Source organism: Oxyura jamaicensis, chromosome 22 (assembly GCF_011077185.1).
Source record: "Oxyura jamaicensis isolate SHBP4307 breed ruddy duck chromosome 22, BPBGC_Ojam_1.0, whole genome shotgun sequence".
Lineage (NCBI taxonomy): Eukaryota > Metazoa > Chordata > Aves > Anseriformes > Anatidae > Oxyura > Oxyura jamaicensis.
The window spans coordinates 1,428,560-1,451,373 of NC_048914.1; the positions used below are offsets into that span (position 1 = coordinate 1,428,560).

General features: G+C 51.6%; 4 protein-coding genes and 1 non-coding gene across 11 annotated transcripts in view; 1 reads left to right on the forward strand and 4 right to left on the reverse strand.

Annotated features, from left to right (window-relative positions):
• TGFA (transforming growth factor alpha) overlaps positions 1-22,814 on the reverse strand; it is a 39,418-nt gene that overhangs the window by 6,460 nt on the left and 10,144 nt on the right. The window contains exons 7-8 of the mRNA XM_035345021.1: positions 13,889-13,898; positions 1,922-1,928 (exon numbers count right to left, since the gene is read on the reverse strand). The gene's annotated coding sequence lies outside the window, so the exon portion shown is untranslated. The remainder of the gene's footprint in view (positions 1-1,921; positions 1,929-13,888; positions 13,899-22,814) is intronic.
• Positions 906-16,388, reverse strand: TIA1 (TIA1 cytotoxic granule associated RNA binding protein). 7 transcript variants are annotated; one of them, XM_035345013.1, is made up of 13 exons: positions 16,178-16,379; positions 11,853-11,949; positions 11,352-11,450; positions 10,865-10,919; positions 10,661-10,693; positions 9,254-9,341; positions 5,638-5,713; positions 4,983-5,091; positions 4,045-4,140; positions 3,868-3,952; positions 3,035-3,158; positions 2,366-2,505; positions 906-1,496 (listed from the first exon to the last, which is right to left on the reverse strand). In XM_035345013.1, exons 1-13 carry the CDS (start codon positions 16,201-16,203, stop codon positions 1,373-1,375), a joined length of 1,152 nt encoding a protein of 383 aa, XP_035200904.1. In that variant the 5' UTR covers positions 16,204-16,379; the 3' UTR covers positions 906-1,372. The 7 variants fall into 7 exon arrangements, with proteins under 7 accessions (XP_035200904.1, XP_035200907.1, XP_035200905.1 ...); XM_035345016.1 differs by lacking the exon at positions 16,178-16,379 and adding an exon at positions 12,029-12,087; XM_035345014.1 differs by lacking the exon at positions 10,661-10,693 and having other exon boundaries at positions 16,178-16,377.
• Positions 16,715-16,785, reverse strand: TRNAG-CCC. Its single transcript has one exon. It is a non-coding gene; the product is annotated as a tRNA-Gly (tRNA).
• On the forward strand, positions 16,809-21,266 carry PCYOX1 (prenylcysteine oxidase 1). The gene is made up of 7 exons (XM_035345012.1): positions 16,809-16,968; positions 17,066-17,272; positions 17,548-17,722; positions 18,931-19,142; positions 19,499-19,651; positions 19,932-20,592; positions 20,641-21,266. The coding sequence occupies exons 1-6, from the start codon at positions 16,845-16,847 to the stop codon at positions 20,588-20,590; spliced, it is 1,530 nt and encodes a 509-aa protein (XP_035200903.1). The 5' UTR covers positions 16,809-16,844; the 3' UTR covers positions 20,591-20,592; positions 20,641-21,266.
• On the reverse strand, positions 21,990-22,814 carry SNRPG (small nuclear ribonucleoprotein polypeptide G). Its single transcript, XM_035345022.1, has 3 exons — positions 22,727-22,814; positions 22,384-22,508; positions 21,990-22,175 (listed from the first exon to the last, which is right to left on the reverse strand). The coding sequence occupies exons 1-3, from the start codon at positions 22,743-22,745 to the stop codon at positions 22,125-22,127; spliced, it is 195 nt and encodes a 64-aa protein (XP_035200913.1). The 5' UTR covers positions 22,746-22,814; the 3' UTR covers positions 21,990-22,124.

Below are 22,814 nucleotides of genomic sequence, written 5' to 3' on the forward strand. Positions count from 1 at the left end.
ATTTTTTTTTTTTTTTTTTTTTTTTTTTGAAGGCTGGTCAAGAGGTAGGACAGAAAGGTTAAGTTTGGGCCTCCGAACTTCACAAAAGGCTTTGCCCGGCTGATGTCACAGCAGATTCCTCAGCACAAGACGCTCCTGCAGGCACCTGGAAGAGGGTTTTGGTGTTTTTGGTGTGTTTTTTTTTTTTTAAGTTATTAAAAAGAAGAGAAGATGAGGTTGTATTCAAAGACTACCAAAGCGTATATTTGATATCCACATGCAAAAAAAATAAAAAAAATTACGCATCAATCAAGGTGTCCGCATCCTACCTTTAAATAAGGAGACGTACAAAAGTTTGCTACCGTTTGTGCAAAATATTAATCTGCTAAAATATTTTACATGATCAGTACACGGCAGGGTAGAAATCGATACGGTAAAAAGAAAAAAAAAAACCCAAGCTGGTTCGTAGGCATTCGTCACATTTTAGTAAGAGCTGTAACAGGGTTTTCGGTGTCCCGGTACACATCGCAAAAGGGTTTTTGTTTTTTTTTTTTCTTCCCCCACCAGAAGATTTTAAAATCCCCCCCCCCGGCGCGAGCCCGGCAGGGGTTTGCTGTAGGCACCTGCTGGCGGAGAACGCAACGTGGGCAGCGTTGGGTCCGTGGGAGCGGGCGGGTTTAGCGGCGCGCGTGCCCCCCCCCCCCCCCCCCGCGGTGGGCGTGTGGGGATCGGTCGTAAGGCAAAAAAGACAACTCTGAGAAAACGTTTCGGTACAAAAAGGATGTAAACGAATAACTTAGAGTCGAAAAACCCGGTGTAACAAAAGCGGAGAGATGGACACTTTATACAAGAGGCTCTTTTAAAACAGGCTTGTGCAAAGGCTGAAGACGCGGGAGTCTCCAGAATTCACACGCTTTTGGCTTTGCTTTTTGTACAACGGCTTTTATAATACATCTTTAAATCATTCGGAATGCAAACTAAAACTGCACGCTACTTCCAAGGAAAAAAAAAAAAAGAAGTTTGACAATTGTGCAATTTCCTGCCCCAATTCTAAGTGGCAGTAGTCCCTGCATTTGCTGTGTTTCAAACGTGGATCTTAAGAAACACATCTAGAAAGGAGGAAAAGAAGGCAAAAGTTGGCAGACATCCAGCATCTCGGTTGTTGTGATTTTTTTTTTCCTGTTTTCTTTTTTTTTTTTTTTTTAAACAATGTGGATGACAATTTCATGATTAAAAACGCTTTTTTCTCTCTCTCTCTCTCTCTCTCTTAAATAAATACATCGTATCTGACACTTGCACTGACTTGATCTGGTAATTCTTGGCGGTAAACAAAGGCTTTGCAGCACTCCTCGCAGCCTCGAGCCCAGCAGCCTTCGGCTTCAGAGTCCTTTTCTCACTGCGTTTCGAAGCCTGCCATGCGGTATCCAGTTTGGTTGGTGATCACGCTCCCGTTCTGCCCCTGCGGTGGCTGAACTCCGTAGTTGGCGCCCATCCACGCCGCCGAAGACTGCGTCTGGCTGTTAGGGAGGAAAACAAGAGCGCTAGGTGAGGTTTTGACTCGGAGGGAGAACTCACAGGGAGCAGGAGCGAGAACGGACGTGCCCGTGTGAGCGAGTCCTGGCCCCGAGCGGTGCCACCCGGGATCTGCACACAATTTCCTGATCTACTCAAGCCTCCGGAGCGAGCACGCCTTGGCACCCGATGCAGATTTTCCAGGGATATCAGGCACTTGTGCTTCTACTGGAAGGGGAGGGAAAGGAGTTTCCCACCTGAACGCTCAGCTCCATGGCTGGTGGGAAACTGTTAGGGCCCCTAGAGGTGCTGGGAAAGCTCGCGCGTTCCTGATGTGTGGGAATTAGGGGCAGTCAGAAAGAGGAAGGCTCAAAAAGAAAGCAGCAATCAGAATTCCTGACAGCAGTCCGGAAACTGTTTTTAAGGTAGGTGTGTTCCTAAGCAGCGAGGCAAACAACGATGTGGGCAGGAGGAGGAGATCTCTCCGCTGATCAGGGCAGCCAGAGCCGAGAGGTTTGCTGCCGGCAGGCCTCTCAAGGAAGAATGGTTCCACTATCGCTCGGAAGCCAGGAATTTAGCACAGTGATCTGTATTCACTGCTTCCACCTGAATCGCATTTCATGTCACCGCTCAGAAACGCAACCGGCAGGGAAATGAGAGGATTTCACACCGGCAGCACAATCACCGCGTTCCCTGCTCGGCAACAAGGAGCTTCAACTCCCGTCAGAGTTCAAGAACCAATTTTTAAAACGACTTGGCTGGAAAACAGAAATTCACGCGCTGCTCTCCAGAGAAGGGAGCACAGTCCCCCGCAGGAAATCCCCGTCACCCAGGGTGTGAGCGCAGGCAGAAGGGCCGAGAGGCCAGTACTCACTTGAAGCCCTGCTGGTTCCACGCCTGCCCGTACATCCCGTACGCCGGGACCTGCCAGCCGTTGGGCATGTACTGACCGATCTGCGCGTTGCCGTACCACTGGCCCCACTGCCCGTACGCCTGCGGGTAGCCGATTTGATTCTGCAAGGACAAACGGCCTCGTATGAAGCGGTGCCTGAGAGCGCTGCGATTTCCAGCCTCACGATTCAGCCCGCCTGCCCCACCTGCCTGCGACTGGAAGCTGCCAGGTCTGCTTGCTCGAGTAATTCAGAAATGGAAACGCAGATATTTAGCGGGACATTCCTTCAGTGCACACACATTTAATTGCTCGAGTTTCACCCATGAACGAGGCAGTTGCCTCCTCAAAGAGCAGGGCCCTTCCGCAGAGATCCAGGACAGAGCAACAATGTTTACCTTCGTGGCAGAGATGTGCCACGCGTAGACAACCTTCTGCAAGCTTTCTTCTAAATTTGGCATCGCAGATTTTTACGTAACACGATTCTCCGTGTTCCAAAGGATTTTAAATCCCTGACTGTGCTTCAGAGCAGTAAGCGATAACACAGGAATCACCCGTGCTGCATCGTCAAACTAGCGAGCACAAAGGCTTTGCAGCTATTTAACAGGTTTTTAAGAGACAAAATTAAAGCCGACATTGGCGGAGGGTTCTGACCTGCTGGACCGGACTGATCATGTCTGGTGTTTCCTTGCCCCAGTAGCACTTCACCACGTGTCCCTCTATAGTTGTTCCGTTGACAGAAACGATCGCGTGTGCAGCGCTCTCGTGAGAATTAAACCTGTTGACACAGAAATCGCACCGACGTCAACAACTGGGTGAGCAACATCTGGAAGTAACCCCAGGAGAGCCCCCCAGCCAGCAGCACGGGTTTAGGTTCTGCTAGAAGAGCAGGCTGTCTGCAGAGAGACTTTTTCTCATCACCCCCAAAGCAGAAGGGCTGCCAGGCTGCGGTCAGCTTTCCTGTCTCAGTGTCGTAACTCGGTCCATTATCTCTCGGTAAACAAGTGAGAAAGTTTAACAGCAAGGAGAGAAAGTCCATTTATAATTATTTCTTATTATCTGGAGCCTCGTCGACAAAGAGAACGTCGCTGAAACTGACCGTCTGCCTCAGTAATTCAACTGGGAGACGACAAAAAAGGAACGTTCAGGGTCTTGTTACGATTAAGGCTACTGCGGCACTGCCAGGCAAGGGCAGACCAGCATAAACCAGTCCCACATTTGAGTATCTGTACTGGTAGACATGAGACTAAGGCCGGGTCTTCTCAACAGCCCTTGCCAGCAGAATCACGCTAGGTCAGAAAGCAAGAGTCTTCTGCCAGACACACCTCAGGCAGCAGACAGATGTGGCTACGAGCACAACGGGTTGTTTAGATTGAGTTAAAGCTTTTCATTCTGCACGTGCCAGCAGCTCTACAAGCCCCAACTCACTCTTCAGATCAGGCCGCAGTCGGAGAACCCCGAATTCTCACCAAGTTCTTCAGCCTTACCGTACGAAGGAGTATCCTTTATCGGGGAAGACTCGAATTTCCATTATCTGCCCGAACGGAGAAAAGGTCTGGCGCATTAGCTGTTCTGAAGCAACAAGAAGCAGAGCATCAAAATGAGGTGACGGCAGCGTCACCCGGCGTCACGCAACGGGACCCCGCGTTCTGGGGACACGCTACCTGTCAGTCCCGAGGTCACACCTCCGCAGTACACAGTGCAATTGCTCGGGCTGGACTGATTGACCACGTCGTCGTAAGATAGCTGTTTGGTGTTTGCTGTTAAAGAGATTTTTAAAGAGTTTTTCAGTCGATCGCACGTGTGTTATGCAACAATTCCGATCCCAGCAGGCCTGCGGTAAGGAGCCAGGCCGCCAGAGCTCGTGACAAATATTTACCGAGGTCAGCACTTTCACTTGGGTATGTCTGGCCGTCTATCTGAACCACAGAGTGGTGAATTAACGTCTCAGACAGACGCAGCCTCCAGACCTTTGCTCTATAAAACACAGAGCAACAGGTTCCTGCTAAGCACTGGAGTGTTTGCTCATGGACACGAGACACTGGGCACAACTCGCCAACACCCTGAAAAGAAAGGGTGGCAGGGGGCGGGAGGGAAGTTTGGCCCACAGTACGTGACTTCTGGCAACAGCTCCCACGTGGGACAGGCTGCTCGGGACAGGGACACTGCTGTGAAGTTAAATCCACATTTCAGGCCTATCTAGTCGGTCCAATACACCTCATTAAAAGTCTCTCCCGTGGAAATGCTTTAATACAGTCCCACCCGCTCTCTATCATAGCCATAAAAACGAGGGAGCAAAGTTAAAACTGAGGGATCAAAGTTAAAAAAAAACAACACAGTCATCTCAGCTGTGCTGACGGAAAGACAGCTCCCAAACTAAGCGCAGAGAAGTCAGAACAATCCCCCTAGTGGCAATATTCATACAATCATCATGGCTTGATTTACTCAGTTTTTAAAGTGTTCAAGAGTTGTTTTGTTTTGCTTTTTGAGTACCCACTTTCCCTTCTCCCCCCCATCTCCAACCGTGTGGATTTCACGGTTTTTGCTTCCTCGCCACGTGTGTGGTGGGAGGTTTGCAGAAGGCCCAGCTGAACACACTCACATTCGTAGGTACTCTTTGGAGCCGGAGGTTTCCTTGTTGCCCAGTTTGTTCTGATTTGCCTTCCACCAAGCCACTGGCCACCCATCTGCTGAATAGCATTCTCTGCATCCTGCCCATGAGAGAGGGAAGGGGAAAAACCCAAAAACATTCTTGACATTTCTTCCTTTTGAGATACAGGCACAGGAATGAAGTCGCCACACACCTCCCCTGTCTGACATCTGCAGTTTGCCAAAAGAAATCTTCAAAGAAGGGGCTTTAGGGAGGAGAAAGGGCACTGCTAGGCTTCACGGAGCGCATCGAAGGCTGCCTACAGCAGCACACCCGGTTTCTGAAGTCACACCCCATCCAGCTGACATTTCAGCAAGGTTTCTTCATCAAAACCCGTACCAAAACCGTCAGCTCAGCTGGCAAGCAGTCTTCCAAGCCGGTCGCCTTAACCTCAGGCAGGCCTTTTGCTATTAACCCATTGCCAACGAACAGCGTTTAACACTTTGCCCTAATTCACTCCAAGACGACACCGACAGGTCTTCCCACTTGATACACAAGAGATGTTCTCTTTGTCATTTCTGGGGACCTAAAATATGAATTCCCTGGAGCAGCTGCTGAAAACCACCACCCACTTTTCAGCGGCGCCCTGGGCCGTGCCGCAGCTTACCCATTTATTGAAGAAGGAAACGAAGCCATAGCCTTTGGATTTTCCCGTTGCCATGTCCTTAACCACACGCGCATCTCTAAAAAGCAGAAACAAGAGGCAGTTCAGCACCTTGCGAAGCCAACCCCGCTAAAATGACAAGTTGAGTCACATGAACAGCTTATTCTCACGTTTCACCTCTACTAAAGTCAACTGTTCATTGCACCAGCAACACAGTCAAAGCAAATGGCTTCTTTTCTAAACAGAACTTTACTAATGCTTTGCCAGGTAGTAGCAAAATTAAACTTAATTTTGTAAACATGCAAATCAATAGCTTCTCTAACAAACGTATGTACTTTACGACAGTTGGCTCCCGCTTCAAAACGCTTTTACATACTGTTAAGACACAAAGCATGGTCAAAGCAGCTATTCAAAAGAATCACTGAAGCCACGTAGCTGACTAACATTAGCTGAATGGCTCTCTTTAACCATGCAATTTTTAAACTCGCTATTTGCCAACACATTCTACCTACTCATTCAAAATATTAAATAGAAAAAATGAAAAAAGATAGGAATTAAAAGGCATACGTCGCCTGTTAACTGAATTCTTTAATTTTCTCAGGTCAATTCGTTACCCCCTTTTTGGACTGTGGGCAGCTGTAAATTTTGAGAGATTGACATTTTCAGAAATTATTGAAGAAAATAAAACACCGAAACATTTATGTTTTAAACTACATTATTACAAATCATTTAAACTGCATTTGTACAACAGCAATCATACAGGACTGATTGGAAACTACAAGATATAAAAAAGCAAAAAATAAAAATAAAATTTAGAAAAGTAAATAAGAAAACTACAACGTTTGTCCACTGTGAACTGTAGCTTGTAGTTAGCCATGGCAATTCTGTCCATTCTTCAGAGACACTCTGCAAAATAACCAGAGCCCTATTATTTGAGATTGAGTTAAAAAGAGAACCCAGCTACAAGAGCTAAACCCCACTCGTGGAACGTCATTCTACAGTGTTTCTCAGGCAATTTGCGTACGAGTTAGCCAAGGGCTGAGATGCTCTCCCCTACGGGCCACCCTCTCCTCCCCTCCTTTGCCCCACACATACAGGCAGTAAAGAACAGAAACAAAAACAGAAAACCAGTCAGAAAGTCATGCAGCGTAACTTACGTCGGTATAAAACTATACGGTTCAGAGAAAACTAGCGTAACATGTGCACAACATTTAGCATTCCAAGACTGGCGAGAAAAGTCACAATGAAGAGAAGGTTCGTTACACTCATTTATATTTTTAAGCCTGACATTAACTGCAAATGGTGTATCATCAGCTTATTCCGGTACACGTAAGCCCACAGCACTGACACCATCGTTAAGGCCCGAGGAAAATACCTCTTCTTGCTAGAAATGTTATTTATTTTTTTTTGTAATACCTCCCCCCTCCCTCTTTTTTTTTTTCCTCCTTCCTGGGTTCGGTCTGAATGTGGGTAGTTGGTTACAAATTGCCTGAGAAGAGCCACTTGGGTACTTTTAGATCGGTTTGCTCTGAATAGCCTAAAGAGGGAGGGGGGGGAAAAACTCATCTCTACTTACCCTCAACTGAAAACTTTGAAAATAAGACTTGAGAACAAGTGAAAACATGCGTAGAGCAAGCATAAAAGGAAACCACAATGAAAGTGTGCTTTTACAGTGATTTAAAAGTTCAGATGCAAAGAATTACCAAAATTTCTTATGTGCTAATCATGCAGTAGTTCAACCTTGGTTTCACGAAAAAAAAAAAGCTCAGTTTAACACCAACGAAAACAATGTTTTAAAAAAATTAATCAGGAAATATTCCATTAGCACCACATTCCCAGAAACTAGTCACTGATGAGGAACAGGTCAAGTCACGTAACTTCATTCGACTGTTTAAGAGGCAGTAGCAATATTTATTCCTTCAGGTTAGATTTAAACGAGGAGAAAATGAAGGCCCCTCCTGCTTTATTTGACCCTCTGGTGGAACAAGAGTTTAAGAGTTCAAATGGGGACAATTTTTCCCTACTCTCGTTTTGGATTGGCAGCTTAAGCCAGGGCAAACTGCAGCTTTCATTTTGTTGGCTTCCCAGCGGTGTGCTGAGGAATCCAAAAGAGAGCACTGCTCACCCTTCCCTGCCACCACCGCTGCTAGGGAAGAGAAACCTCACGCTACGCGGCAGCAGCTCTGCATCCAAAAAGCTCTCCTGGAACAAAGGGAACAGGGACCGTGGAGCAATGTTCTCTATCGTTTCTGCTCCCCCAGGTGATAATCAGAAGTTAATTTTTACCCCATGCTCAGGAGGGGTTTTGTTTTGGGTGTATTTGTTTGGTAAAGAAGAGCATCTGCTGAGAGTCACCCTGGAACCCCACTGCTCAATAGGTCGGGGCAAATTCGTTCGTAGCTCCACCACATTCACGCCAACGCAGCCATCTACTGCTCCCTGCCCTGCGTTCTCATTCCAGCAGCAAAGCGCCAGTTCAGACCTACTTTAGAGTCCCTCACGCCTTCCGTCCAGAGCACGTCTGGCCGTGAGGATAAATTGACTCTCCTTAGGATTCTGACCCTCTACATTGCCTGGATGACGATTAGGAGATGGAGTCAAGCTTTGCAGTTCTCTGAAGCGAGCGACATTCAGATCACTTTTTTTTAAACCTTATCATAAGAGGAAATTAAGCTGGCATGAAAAGAGTAACACACTGGGCTCTGAGGGAAAAACAAAAAAAAACAAAAAAACAAACTTACTTCAATTAAACGCTTCACTACACAACACTCCAAAGCACTCTACGTTCTCTTACATCACCATCAAGAAACTTCAATGTCCAGTACAGACAACACTACAAGGAAAATTAATGGTTTACATTTGGAGGATGGAATGAACGAAGTGCTCCTTACTGCTACACCCTGCATACAACAAACCGGCAGGCGGAGACCTGCGGCCACAATTCCCCGTTTGTACCACGCTCGCTTGTTACACCATCGCTCGGCACAACCGGGGAGTGCAACTCGCCGACCCAAGGCGCCCCGTGCTTTCGGCCGAGCCCTTCAGGTCACGGGCTGACAGGCTGACACAGCGCCAAACGCCCTGAGGCCACTCGAGCTGCAGCCTTCAGGTGCCACAAGGAGCCTTGCGCTGGAAAGGTTTTTATTTTGGGGGAGTGGGACTTGGAACTGCCAAAAAAAAAAAACGGATACGACCGGTGGCCTGCACGCCACGGCTAGCAAAAAATCCAAAGCCTCGCGAGACGTGAACATGCAAACGGACTCAGTCACAAACTATAAAGCGTGATGCTCGTGTGGTTGCTCAGGGGGCAAGTTAAATGCTTAACCCCAGGTTTATGTATCTTTTTTTTTCCACTGTTGCTTTGCCAAACAATGCAAGGAGTATGAAACCAAAGCAAGTCGTGTGCAACTTTTCTAGGAAAGCAGAAGGAGCTACTCTAAAGAAATCTCTTTCCACATCCCTGCTTAACACCCAGCCTTTCAGACTCGAGCTGCTGTATGAACAGATGGATGTATATTCCTGCACCCTGTCAACTCTCATTTTTTACTTACTGAAATATGAGGCTGCCTCCATTTAGGAGAGAGAACTTTTAGTTTATTTACCCTCTAAAGTTACTTACGATATTCTTCCAAATGGCGCAAAAGCTGCTTTAATATCTTCAGTTGTGATTTCTGGACTGAGGTCTCCGACAAAGACATGGAAATGGTCTTTTGGGGAAAGAGAGAAAAAAAGAGTTTAAAGTTTGAAGGGAACCCCTCAACACACAGACACGTACACACACAGGGTACAGTGACCTCGTACAGCATGGATTTCCAGGTTTTAAATACGACATGAAAACTACAGTTCACTACGAATCAGAGTTTACTACCGCTCCTAACAGATCCACTGCTTGGTAACGCTATCCAGTCAAGAACTTTAAATATACTCGTGCGACATACGGCATTTATGCTTTGTTTTTACAAACTGCTTTTAAGACCAGCCACCATTTACCATAAAAAGGCCTGAACTATTTACTTAACGTGCCAGCCTACACGAAAATCTTTCGGTATGCTAATGTTAAGTTTCAGTATGATACAAGATCATTAGTTACACAAAATCTCATCGACTGAAACATCTGAGTTTCAAGAAACGCAGGGTAACGGTCATTCTAGAGCAGGACATACTTTGAACCTAGCTAGACGTCCGATTTAACACCACAGGTTGTGAAGAACAAATCAAAAAAATACCTTGCATTGCAACAGTTTGCTGTTAAAGAATTTGAGTTCTCAAAAGCCCCGAGTTTTGGTTGCCCAGCCATTACACCATGTGAATCCACGTGAATTCAATGGGTGTGAATCCATGTGCAAGTGAACTGAGACTGAAGGCAACAGAACGGAAAGAGCAATCCCTTCCGTTTGTATCAGATCCATTAGAATCACGCACCAAAGGAACAAAAACCCTGCATCTGTGGAGTCTTCCACCACGACCAAACAATCCATCGCACACCATCTTAGCATACACAGACTTATTTGTACTCCAGCAGGTAAGAAACTTTCAAGGCTGCTAGGGTGCTGATGTCTTTTAACCCCACTCGGCTCCAGGAATTCAAAGCTGGCTGAGAAAAGCAGCCCTAGCGAGGCTTGCCACGAGCGGGCAATGATGAAATGCCGTTTTGGAAGAAGTCTACATGCTCCCAAGGAGTCTGGCTCAAGTGGTACATGCTGAATGAGCCAAATATTCTGCCTCAATAGCAGGGGAAAAGGTGTTTTTTGTTTGTTTTAGGGTTTCTCCTTTCATGTTTTACGTTTTTATACACATCTATATATATTTATTTTTCATTTCACAATTGCAGTCATAACAAACACCTCAGCACCAGAATTAAACAGGGAGCACTAGGTTGTTTTCTGATGCCACAGCGGAATGAAAGGGAAGTCTCCCCATAAAAAAAAAAATGAAATAATGATGAACAAAAACCCCACACAGAGCTTCAGGTGGTTAGCGAATACCCTTGAGAGATTTCATTTTATGTTTAAGAAGATACAATTACCTTGTGAAGGCAGTGTGCTGACAACGGTACTACCTGATGACAAAGATTAGATTTGTTCTTGAGTTCATTAACACAAACACATTCAATAATATCTTAGGATTATGATCTAAACATTACTGCACGTAACCACACGATGCTTACTGTCTATGTTTAAAAGCTACCGGTACAAACCAAGCAAGCACTCGAAGCGTAAGCGACACTTACTGCTCGTATCTTTCTTCTGGCTGCTGGGGGTTGTTGCCCAGTTCACTTTCACCTCCTGCAAACATCAGTTGTCCAGGTTAGACCACGGCACTCGCGACCAAGCACAGATACCACCAGCATTTAATTCTGACACTGCAGATGTGCAAGGTTCAGGGGAAAGCTTAAGCTGAAGACGTGGTTTTTTAGGGGAGGGCTTGCTCTTCCAAACTGCATCCCGCTAGCTAAAAGCGTGCCTTGCCTACGTATTTTGGGTGGGTGGGAGTGGGTTTTTTTTTGCAGGGATGGGGAGAAAGGGATGTTGTCATGATAAGGCCGGCGCAGTTAAAATATTCTTTATGGCTCCTGCCCCCGAGCCCTCCCCAATCCTACAGTCCCACCTGACTCTGAACTCTTCCTACACGCCTCGCGTGGTGTTCCTCCCACCCAAGCTGAGATATTTAACCTGTGTTTGCCAGCTCCAACTCACCCTGTAGACATGACAGCTTACCTTACCCATTATCTTCCGGCCATTCATAGCAGCGAGCGCTGCAGCCGCGTGGCGATGCTCATAGAACTCCACAAAACAATAGGGATCGTTCCCAGCTGTCTGGTAGAAAAAAGATTGCTGATCAAAACCTCTTTCAAGCTGTATCCTCACTCTTATTCTCAGCACCTTGCTCATTAAATCCGAACATCTAACTAATCTAATCCAAACACTAATGATGTTCCAGGACGATTTGGTTCTGCTTTGAAAAGGTTTAAGTATGGCCCAAAAGGGCTTTTGGAACTTAATTCAGAACATCCCCGCGGATTAACCTGCTCAGTCCCTTTCAAAACGCCCCCCCGACCTTAAATGATACCAGAAATTGGGCCAAAACTACGTGGCTGTGATGTCCCCCTTTATTACATCCCCTCAAGGTGGCCACGCCGTAGAATTCTGAAATGCACAAGAAGGACCCAAAGCCGTCAGCTCTAACGAGCACGGAAATAATTAGGCGAAGGCTCTTACATCCATGATCATTTTGCAGTTTTTGCATGGTCCAATCTGGCTGAACAGCTGGAGGATTAGAGCTTCGGTCACATCTCTTGACAGGTTCCCCACATACCTACAGAAGGAAATAAAAGGTTAGAAGTGCAGGTGCTAAAGGAGGGGGAGGCAGAGAAGAGGGATTTTAAGCAGAAACCCTGAAACAGGAGCAATCGAGACCCTTGGCAGGTCAGCGCCGGGCACCACCAACTCCAACTCTCCCCATAAAGAGATTTGGGGACTGAAGCAGAGGTAGGAATGTGGCCACTGGGACAAAAGGGGACAAAAGCCACGTAACGGAGCAAATGCTGCCCTAAGTTGTCTCTCTGACACCCAACCCCACCAGGCTGGCCCACGAAAATGAGGCGTGCACCTAGCTGGGGAACAATGGGACGCAAATGGTTCGCTTCGGGCGGGCGGCAACAGCCTCTGGCCTCGGCCCCACGGAAGGTCTGCGGTCCTAAAATTCCACCCTGGTTCAGAGCCGAACAGAAAGCCCCACAGGGACGCCCAACGGCCTCATTTCCACGTGTAGAAATAGGTACAACCTCCACCTGCAGCCGTCGCTCAGTAAGCACCACTTCCCCAGCCATCCCAACAGCTGAATGGAGCATTTTAAACAATATTTAGACAATTCCTTTTAAAAAAGGACTTCTGAAAGCCCTGGAACAACCAAGGGTGATTGTGCTAAGCGCCGGCATTCCCCCACGTCCCTTCATTTGGAAGGATCACCCTTGTGGAGAACAAATTCTCCCCTCTCACCTTGATTTGGGATTTTTACAATACTTCTGCATTCTCTGCAATAAAACAAGTAAATCCACAGGGATTATTTTTAGTTTTTTAATCCCAAATCCTGGGATTTTTTTTGAGCAAGCCCGCAGAAACCTCAGCTCTGAAGGCGCAGCAGCACCTTCCCCCAGATGAAGGCTGTGAGGCCAACCGCAGCCTCCGCCACGCCGCGCTGCCCAAACCCTGCCCATAAACCAGGGGACCTCGACGCGAGGGGCGCGAAGGTGTCGGAAGAAAAGCAGGCAGCAGAAACAGCACTGTCTCGCTTTCCTTCTGCTGCCACAAAGCTTCGGGAAGCCTTTCGGAAAGGGAGCAAGACACCAAGCCTCTGCTTCTGTCAGAAATTACCCAGTGAGAGACCTATAAGCGAGGTGAACAACTGTTTGAGGGACGAGACAGAACCGAGCTCCAATCTGAACACGCCCCAAACTTCAGCAGCTCTTCCAGGCACGAGGCGAGGTCTCCCTGCACTTCTGATGACGTTTCAGAGGGTTTAGTGCGCTTGCGGTAGGACAATTAACCCCGTGCTTGCCAACACTGGGACATTCCACCCCCGAACCAAGAGTCCTAACGAGCAGGGCTTCTCTCTCCTTAAATATTATCGCGATGGGGATTAATAAATAAGCCCAGGCACTGAGCAACGACCCCCCCACGTGACCCCCCGGGGCTAAGTTTATTAACGGTTTCCTTATCGCTGCAAGCTCCTAGACGCGCTGTCTGCACCCTGACCTTTGCGCTACCGCTGGATTTTCACTTTGATACCCAGACGTGGGATCAAGCACTCCCTACCCGCGGGTTAAGATTTAGCTGGAAAACGGGGGATTTAGGTCAAAGATCTCTGACGGTCCCACGGATCTCCGCACAGCTCCAGGCCTTGCAAAATGTTTCCGTGAAGTGCAGCACCATGTATGCGTACGATATATATTTATAAGACCTGTGTGATTACACGCTAGATATTGACCTACTCATTTCTGCACAAAGGTAAAAAACCTATTTCCTCAGCTCTCCACGCACTGACACCCTCAATTTCCTGGGAAAACGGTCAGAAAAGCCCTAATACAGACACAGAAGCAATTTGCTCGGGTTATTTGGCAGCGTAACCTCGTTACCTGCGGCCGCACCCGCCTGCTGCCGGCTCTTTGCAGCCACCAAGCCTCGAGAGGTTCCTCCGGCACCACCAACCGGGAAAGGTTTAGGGGAAAAACCAGAGCTGTAACCCACCGGGCAACAACCCCGGCGTTACCTCTGATAAATTCAGCAGCACGCTGAAACTACACCCCCCGTGCTGCACCTGAAGGGTCTGGATTTTTCCACGGGCAGCTGCCGGCGTTCTGTCGCAGCTCTGCTCCCGTGCAGCGCACACACGGACGCTGCCCGACACACCGGGACCTCGCCCCGCGTGAGTTTTACAAGAAGCGAGCCGGGTGATGCTCCACCTGGAGCAGCTATCTTCGGAGCAAGAGGCCTGTCGCCTCCTGCATCTTCTTACCCCTGTTTCTTGCTAATGGGATTCTCAGGAACGAGCCAGATGCTGCTTCTTGGCAGATCCAGGGCACACCACACACGAGCCAGGGTGTCTTCCTTAGAAGTATTGCTGAACTCTTAGCGTTTCCCGATCTGTTTAGATGCACGGAGTAAATCAGAGGTACGTGGACTCGAGAAGCACGTAAACTACAAACAAGAGCTCGTTGTCAAGTCCCAAACCACTGTCTGCCTTGTAACTGCTCTTCAAATTCATCACCTCTGCCGCTGGAGAGCGGCTTTCGAGGACGGTAAGCGGCCACGTGAGGGGAGCCCCTTCTCCAGGGGATCATTTCCAGAAGCGACACGGCTCCTAACGTCCGTCAAGGCTCCAACCTCCCCCTTCAAAGAGCAGGTTACACGGCCATCGCAAGCACAAGGCGTTATTTCCAACAGCATCTGGAAACCGTTCCCGAAAAACTGCTTCAATATGCTAAGGGAACTAAAAAAGCACATCGGCGGATACCCGGCCGCTTCCTTGCTTCTTCGCAACACACCGGAGCTCTGAAAGCGAACAGGGAGCAGCAAAACCCACTTCCAGATGGGATTTCTGTAGCACTACCTCCAGAAATCCTGGTGCGAGCAAATATTTAGCACACACTTCAGACCCGAGCTGGAATTCAGCAGCGTTTCCTTCTCTCAAGCTGCTCGCTCCCAACCCCATCTGCGAACCCCGCATCAAACCCTTTGCCTCCAAGCGGGTCAGGGGAACGCGGCTGGCGGCACGTTGCTCAGCAGCGAGCTCTGCAGCTCCCAAACCCGGCCGTGTCTGTGCCACACGCCGCACGTGCTCAAGGACAGGTAATTCCCTCACTCGAGCACGAGCTGCGTGCTGCCGAGACCACTGCAGGCAACAACTTCGTGGGGGTGGGGGGGGGGGAAGCCGTCGAAATAAACACGCCGGCATGCCAACAGGTCTGACCTATGTTTGTGCACGCTAAGAATAGTCTGAAGGTGCGAACCAGGACAAGGGGATCGCACACACGTGGAGGCAAACACTGGGTTTACCGCTGAGGGAAGCCCGGAGCTGAGGAGCTGGCCTAAGTCACGTAAGAGCCTTGTTTTCCTCCAGGTACTCAGCCAAGCCGTTTAGCAGCCCTCGGGATAGCTGCAGCCGTTGTCCGAGGGTGAAACTTTCCCCTCAGCTTGGCAAGAGCCTCCCTCCCTCTTCTTTCTGCCCACCAACGTGAAACAAGGCTCACGGTGGCAGCTGACACACGGGTGGAGTTGAATAGTTGGTGAGCCTGTGATATTACCAAATCCTAGGCTTAATTAAGGGCAACTGCTCCAGGTAAAGCTGCCAAGGAAAAGAGGGTAACACACCCCACTGTCTGCACCAAACACCTTTCAAACCCAGCCAGCCGCAGGAGCAGCAGCCAACCAAGAGCCCAAATGACAGTGATGGGCACGAGCTGCACCAACACCACCAGAAAAAGCTCCCTGTAATTAAAGAAACCCTTATTTAGGGCGTTTAGCAAGGCGAGGAGCTGCCTTACAGCTACAACCAGCTCCCCTGGAACTAAGAGGCTCGCAGCGTGCTTTAGGGGCACTCGGACGGGAGCCGATTTGGGGCTCCCGGGTTTTTTTTCCCCTCAAGCTCCTGAGCACCTCGCTGCGGGTCCTGCTGGACGAACCTCGGGCCGGAGCTGCCTCCTCGCTGAGCTGGCGGTGCTAAAGCCTCGCTGACCTACAGACAAGATGCTCAGAGACACCCACAATAAGGAGAGGAAGGGGAACGGGGGCTGCGAAAGGCACAGCCCCCAAGGGAACGGGACGGGGGCCACGAAGGGGGGGCACGGGTTGGCCCCTGAGGGGTTGGGCCCGGGCGCCCTGAGGCCCGAACCGGGGTGGGGGCAGCCGCCGAGTCCCCCCTTTCCTCGGCTCGATCGTGGCGGAGGAGCCGTGAGGTGAGGTGAGGAGAGCGCCCGGGGCCTCCCCTCCCCGCCGAGCCGGGAACAAAAGGGCGGCGGCGGCGGCGTCGCCCCCTCCCCACTCACAGGGTTTTGGGCATTTCATCCTCCATGCCGGCTCCTCCTCCTCCTCCTCCGCCGGCCAGCCCCGGCTCTTCACGCCCGAAGCCGGCCCCCTCAGCGCCTCACGGCAGCCCCGAGCGCCGCCGGCCCCGCCGCGCCCAGGAAGCCCGGGGGTCCTCACAAGATGGCGGCGGGCGGCCGAAGGGGGCCCGGCCGGCCGAGGGGGGGCGGCAACGCGCATGCGCCGCCGGGGCTCGGCCAATCGCGCTCGCCTCCCCCCCTCCCTTCCCCTCCGGCGGCGCATGCGCACGAGCGCCCCGCGCCACCTCAGCGTGCGCGTGCGCCCGGTGAAGAGACGTGAGGGGAGGGGGAAAGGGAGGAGGGGGGAGGCGCCGGTTCTGCGCATGCGCCTCGCTCCCGGTTCCCGCTGTAACGGGGGGCTCCCGCCGATATTTACGCCCCCCCCCGCACTGTCACGGGGGCGTGGCAGCGCCGTCAGAAGACAAAAATAATAAAAAAATAAAATAAAGTAGGAAAAAAAAAAAAAAGATAAAATTACCGTGCGCCGCCCGGGAATCGAACCCGGGTCGCAAGAATGGGAATCTTGCATGATACCACTACACCAGCGGCGCCCTTGGTGCCACCCCCCAGCCCCGCCACCTTTAGCCCTGCGCCGCCCATCCTCGGCGGCATGGCCCGGCCCGGCCCGGCCCCGCGCAGCGCCATGCCGGCCGCCAGCCTCCTGCTGCTCCTCGCCGCCCTCTCCCCGGCCGCCCTGGGCCGAGGGGAGCAGCGGGCTGCCCCCGGGAGGATCGGTAACGGCGGGGTTAGGGGTCCGGGGCGGCGGGGGGGGGGGTCCTGTGGGGGGCTCCGCGCTGCCTTCCTCTTCCTCACGGCTCCTTTTCCTCACAGCCGTGGTCGGCGGCGGCATCGGGGGCACGGCGGCCGCTTATTTCCTGCGGCAGAAGTTCGGGAGGGGCGTCCGGATCGAGGTGCTGGAGAGGGAGGCGGTGGGAGGCCGCCTGGCCACGCTGGAGGTGGAGGGAGACGGCTACGAGGCGGGGGGCTCGGTCCTGCACCCCCTCAACCTGCACATGAAGCACTTCGTCAAGGAGCTGGGTGAGTGACGGCAAAACTCTGCTTTATTTTCCCTCCCCGACCCCCAAAATCCCCCCACCCAGCTCCCCGGCGATCCCACACGCTCGTCTGAAGCAGGTGGGCCCCTCATAGCAGGGGGCTGCAGATAAACAACCTCCCCCCTTTCCCTTTTTTTATAACAGCTCCGGGACCAAATCGTAACATCCAAGTGAAGCTAAAGTTCTCTCAGGAAGCTAAAATCCAAGCACCAAATTCCAATCTCACTAAATTACCTTTTTCTTTTCCCTTTTCTCAAGGCCTCCCGGCTGCCCCCGTCCCCGGCAGCCTGGTAGGCATTTACAACGGAGAGGAGTTCGTCTTCGAGGAGAGCAGCTGGTACATCGTCAACGTCCTCAAGCTCCTCTGGCGTTACGGCCTCAACCCCCTGCGAATGTACATGTGGGTGGAGGACATCCTGGACAAGTTCATGCGGTAAGGCGGTCACCTCGGTGGCTGGAAGCCACGTGCTGAACGCTGGAAATTACTTACACAAAGAGCATTAGGGAGGAGAAGGTTCCTGGCTGATGGCACACAGGCGTCATAGTTGCAAAAATGGGTGAAATCGTCCCATTGCCGCTGAGAAACAAGGCTCTGGTTGCTCTCTTTCTGTTGCTAATCTTTTCCTAAGGGGGAAGATCAAGGTAAGTCCTGGCATCTGAAAGGAGATGAGGCAACGTGCTGCCGGCAGAAACGTGGCTTGGGGATCAGACGTTCCATCGCTCATGCTAAAGATCGTTGGGTTTGTAGCAGTACAGAAAGTGCTTTTGTTAAGAAAATTGAAAATAGGGTCTCTTCAGACCCGTTATCACTTAGGCTCATTTTGGCTGGAAGGATGAGCCCTGTTGCTCCTTTCAAAGGCTGTAAGGCTCTCAGGACCCTACCCCAAGAGGCACTGTGATAAACGACTGAGTCCCAAATAGGATTCTAATTAAAGTTTGTAATTTATTAAGCGAATAGAGGCAAGCAAACAGCGCTGGGTGCGCCGGGAGTCTCTGCTCCACCAACACCGTCACATCAGGCGGCTGACTTTTTATACTTCTAACCTAATACATATTCATCACTATTTCTAGAAAAGGCAGGGTTGTTATAATTAGTTCCCGAAATCTGATCTTGGCCCCGAACGCATGCGCATCAGTCTCTGGGGGTCCCTCTGGGTGTCGCTCATGTTGAAGGCTCGTAGTCTTCCTCTCGGGCTTTGTCCTTCAGTCGCCCTTCAGCTCCCCTCGTCTCCTAATTTGGTGGTCTCTTGGCCGGGTGCCAGAGGGTTTGGGCAGCTCGTTATGCATGGATCAGCAGTTCGTGTTCCCCCTTATCTTTATTTGCTTTGCTGGGCCCCTGTTCCCTCCTTCGCGTGGTTCAAAAGAGCACACCGGTGTTCTTTTTTAGCTTAAAAGTTGCATTTCATCACGTCAGGCCAGCGTTGCTCTATACTGACGTGGCTCAAATGAGCACAGCTCACAATACGGACACCAATCAAACGGACACATTTCACAGCACCGTGGGATTCTCTTCATTTTCCAAGGGCAGCAGATAATTAACAGCAATCGCGCACTTGAGTTCTGCTTCCAAGATAAGAGCGCCTTGGCTGCTGCACGCGTCCTGCAGCCGGTGCGAGCGTGTTTCCTTCTCTCTGGTTAAAGGATCTATCGCTACCAGACGCACGACTACACCTTCAGCAGCAACGAGCGGCTCCTTCACGCCCTCGGAGGGAACGACTTCACCCGGATGCTGAACCAAACCATCGATGAGGCCATGCAGAAAGCCAGCTTCTCCCACAAGTTCATCAACGAGGTGGTCTGCCCGACCATGAGAGTCAATTACGGGCAAGGTGTCAACATAAACGGGTTTGTAGGTGCGTGTTTCATAGGTCCTCCCCCTGGGAAGAGGCAAATGGTGTCCTGGTGACCTTGTGCTCTTCGTACCGTGTGTGTTGGGGTTCCTGCTTCCTGGGCTGGGCCGGTGCTGGCACAACCTATTTATTTATTCCCTATCACAGAACGATTCCTTCCGCTGCCCTCCCTGGCTGGGTTACTGGGTTACTCTGGCAAATGAGCAATCGCTTGCTGACGTGACCTACTTAGCCGTGTCGTTAAGCAAGCCGGGTCCCGACGGGACACCGTTGCCTTTAATTTTCCACTTGCTGCTTCAAGCGTTTCCCTACAGGACGGTGCCGGACAAGCAGCGCTAACGATCGTGGTTTCCTTGCAGGTGCCGTGTCTCTGGCAGGGGCAGAATCGGGCCTTTGGTCGGTAAAAGGGGGAAACAAACTGGTCTGCACGGGCCTCATCTATGCCTCGAAAGCAGAAGTTATCTCCGGTACGGTTTTGTCTATAGAGCCCAAAACCAGGCCCAGATCCACAGGTGAGTTGCGTTTGTTTTCCCGTTGGTGGGGAGGAGAACGCTGCTCAGCTGCAGCTCTGGTCGGACCAAAGCCACGGTCTGGGCTTTGGTCTTTTAAGATGAAAAAAGCCGGGCTCTGTTCAAAGCCTAGGATCACAAGCTAAGCTTGTACGATTCAAAAAGCTTCAGCTCACAACAAGGCGTACTAAACCCAAGTGGGATGGGATTTAAGAGTGGGAAGGACGGATGGGATTTCCTGCAGCCATGGCACAGGGTGACTGAGCTCTTCTCTCCTCCCCAGGGGACCCCGTTAACCTCTACCAGGTCACCTACAACACGACGGCGGGGGTGACGGGGGACACGTACGACATCGTCGTCATCGCCACCCCGCTGAACCGCAAGATCGCCAACATCACCTTCAAGAACTTCAACCCGCCCGTCCCCGAGTTCTCCAGTCCTTACCACCAGACCGTTGTGACCTTGGTGCACGGGCGCTTAAACGCCTCGTTCTTCGGTTACCAGGACCCTTCCGCCTTCCGTTTCGGTTCCATCTTCACCACAGAGAATCCCAAACTCTTCATCAACAGCCTGGAGGTCGTGTCTCCTGTGGAAAAAAGGGGCGAGGAGGGAAAGCCGCCCCTGCAGTCGGCCGTCTGGAAGGCGTTCTCGAGGGAGGTGCTCACCAAAGAGCAGCTCAACTTGCTCTTCTCCTCCTACGACTCCGTCAAGGTGAAGAAGTGGCTGGCGTACCCCCGCTACAGCCCCCCGGAGAAGTGCCCCCCGATCATCCTCCACGACAAGCTCTACTACCTCAACGGCATCGAGCGGGCCGCCAGCGCCATGGAGATGAGCGCCATCGCGGCCAAGAACGCGGCGCTGCTGGCCTACCACCGCTGGTACGGGAACGCCGACATGATCGACCAGGAAGACTTGTACGAGAAGCTGAAGACGGAGCTCTGAGCCCCGCCGGGCGTGCGCCGTAGCTGATCCGAGGCGACTAAAATCAACGGCCGAGGAACGCCTCGCTTGGGCCGGAGGAGACACCCAGCTGCCTCCGCGCGGGCATCGCTCGACCCGAGCGGTAATTAAAAGGCGGCAGGCGCTTCAAACGAGCGCTCTCACGCAAAGCATTCGCTCCGTCCCCGAGGTTTAAATGCCACGTTGACCCCACAGCGCCCTTCTTGGCGAGGAGCCTGCCAAACCCCGGATCTGCATGGCTGTGCTCAGCTGAACCCCGCTCCCCCAGACCTGTGTGTGTCGATTTCCTTCAGCTGGGGGGAAAAAAAAAATCAGCCTCTGGGCACTGAACCTCTCTGCCTTTTTTTTTAAGGATTTATCAAGTAGCTTGTTCTGGGGGCGGGCCCGGTGCGGTGGAAAGCGTGGATTTGTTTAACTTTTGTGTCCAGAAGTACCGTGAGCTGGGGGAAGACAGCTCCGCTTCTAGCTAAGGGAGGGGGAGAGGTGCCAAAATGGGTGGGAAGCAGGCAAAACGCGCGCTTTTTGGTCAAGGTTTAGCAGGTGAACTTTCCAGGAGAAGCCTTTCTGTCCCTTGCCGTACCTAACGCTGCTTTGAAACCTCAGCCACGTCTAACTGCGCAGAGAGCACCGGGCTGTCATTAAAATTAACGCGCTGGAAGCCGGAGGCGTCGCCGTGAGCTCTGTCTGGGTTGCGTTGCGCTCTCCCCGAGCTGCTGCCGGGCCTTCGTCAGCCGAGTGCTGCCGTAGTCATCCTCAGCGTGCCCCAGCGAGCACTGCAGGGATGAGAACTGAAGGGGTAACGTCAGCGCCAGCGGTTGCTGCCGCTTCCCTCCCTGCTTTCCTCCTTTCGCCCTGCTTGAAGGCTTCCAGCTTCCGGAACCTGCCTCGCGTAGGGGCTGGGGCACAAACCACCCCCAAAAAGGCCAGGTTTTATTTAGGAAGCTCCCAACGTTCCTGCACAGCCCCTGCAGGCGCTGGGCGCGCACCACAAGCGCCTCCATTGTCCCAGAGCGTCGGCACAAACCGGCCTCGTGCCCGGAACAGGCGGTGACGCCACGGAGCAGAAAGAGAGCAAAAAGGTTATTAAAAAACCTTTATTTGAAACATTTCCTCCTGCCGGGCAGCCCCGTTCAGCACAAACGCTCCCCGGCGCTATCAGCAGAGGGGCATTTACCATTTTCCTGGCAATCGAGACCCAAGAAACAAGGCTCAGCTTTGTTGCCTGTTTTTTAGGGGCAGAAAACCGAAGGTGGAGCCATTTTAAACTCCTCTCGGAGAGATTTAGCCTCCGGAGAGTGTTCCCCGAGGTTTAAAGCCACTGCCGCACTGCTCTGCTCGCAGCAGTCACGCTCCAGCTGCACAAAGTCCCAACTCAGCCGAGTTACTTCAACCATTACAAAATTTATTAAAAAAAAAAAAAATAAGTTTACACTCCTGAACGCTTCACTCCGGGTTCAGGGAAGGGGGCACGCACACCACGGCGGGTTAGGTCTCGTCCCAGCGGCTTTCGCTGGCTCTACACTCGCTCCAAGGCCTCTAGCATGATGATGCTGTTCCCTCGTATCACCTGCGACGAGAAGTCGAGAGCAGTGAGGCGACGCAGTGTTAACACGCAGCTCGAAATCGAATCCCCCCCCCTAAAACCAAAGCGATTTGAATCCTAAAACCCGGCAGAGGAGGGACATCTGCTTTTGAAATGGGGCTTTTTTTGACACAGGCGAGTTTTGTTCGTGGAGCAGTGCAGAGCTTGTCCCCCCCCCCCCAGCAGCACTCACCACCATGCCGATGTTGTTCTGCTGCCCCCCCTGCGCCATCTCCACGCACTCGTCGATGACCAGGTTCATGAAGGGATCGAAGCCCCGCAGAATGCCCTGCACGTGGCGGCCGCCGTTCAGCTTCACTGCAAGAAACGCGTCAGGTGTAAAGGGCAGGCAGCGCGTCGCCCCGCGAGGGAGGTGGTGTGGGGGGGGTTTTTTGGTGTCTGGGAGGGGAAATTAGAGCGTCACATCGCTGCGGGGCCAAAAAACCTCCCTAAAAGGAGGAGATGGGATGTGGGGTAGCAGGAACGGGGCTCAAAGGGGGGTGACACAGGGGGAACAGCGCGGCGCCGGGACTCACGTGAGAGCTTCTTGTCCATGAACCTGCAACGAGATGGGAATAGTTAGAGGGGCTGAGGTGGGGGGGGTGGCAGGGAATGGGGGGGGGG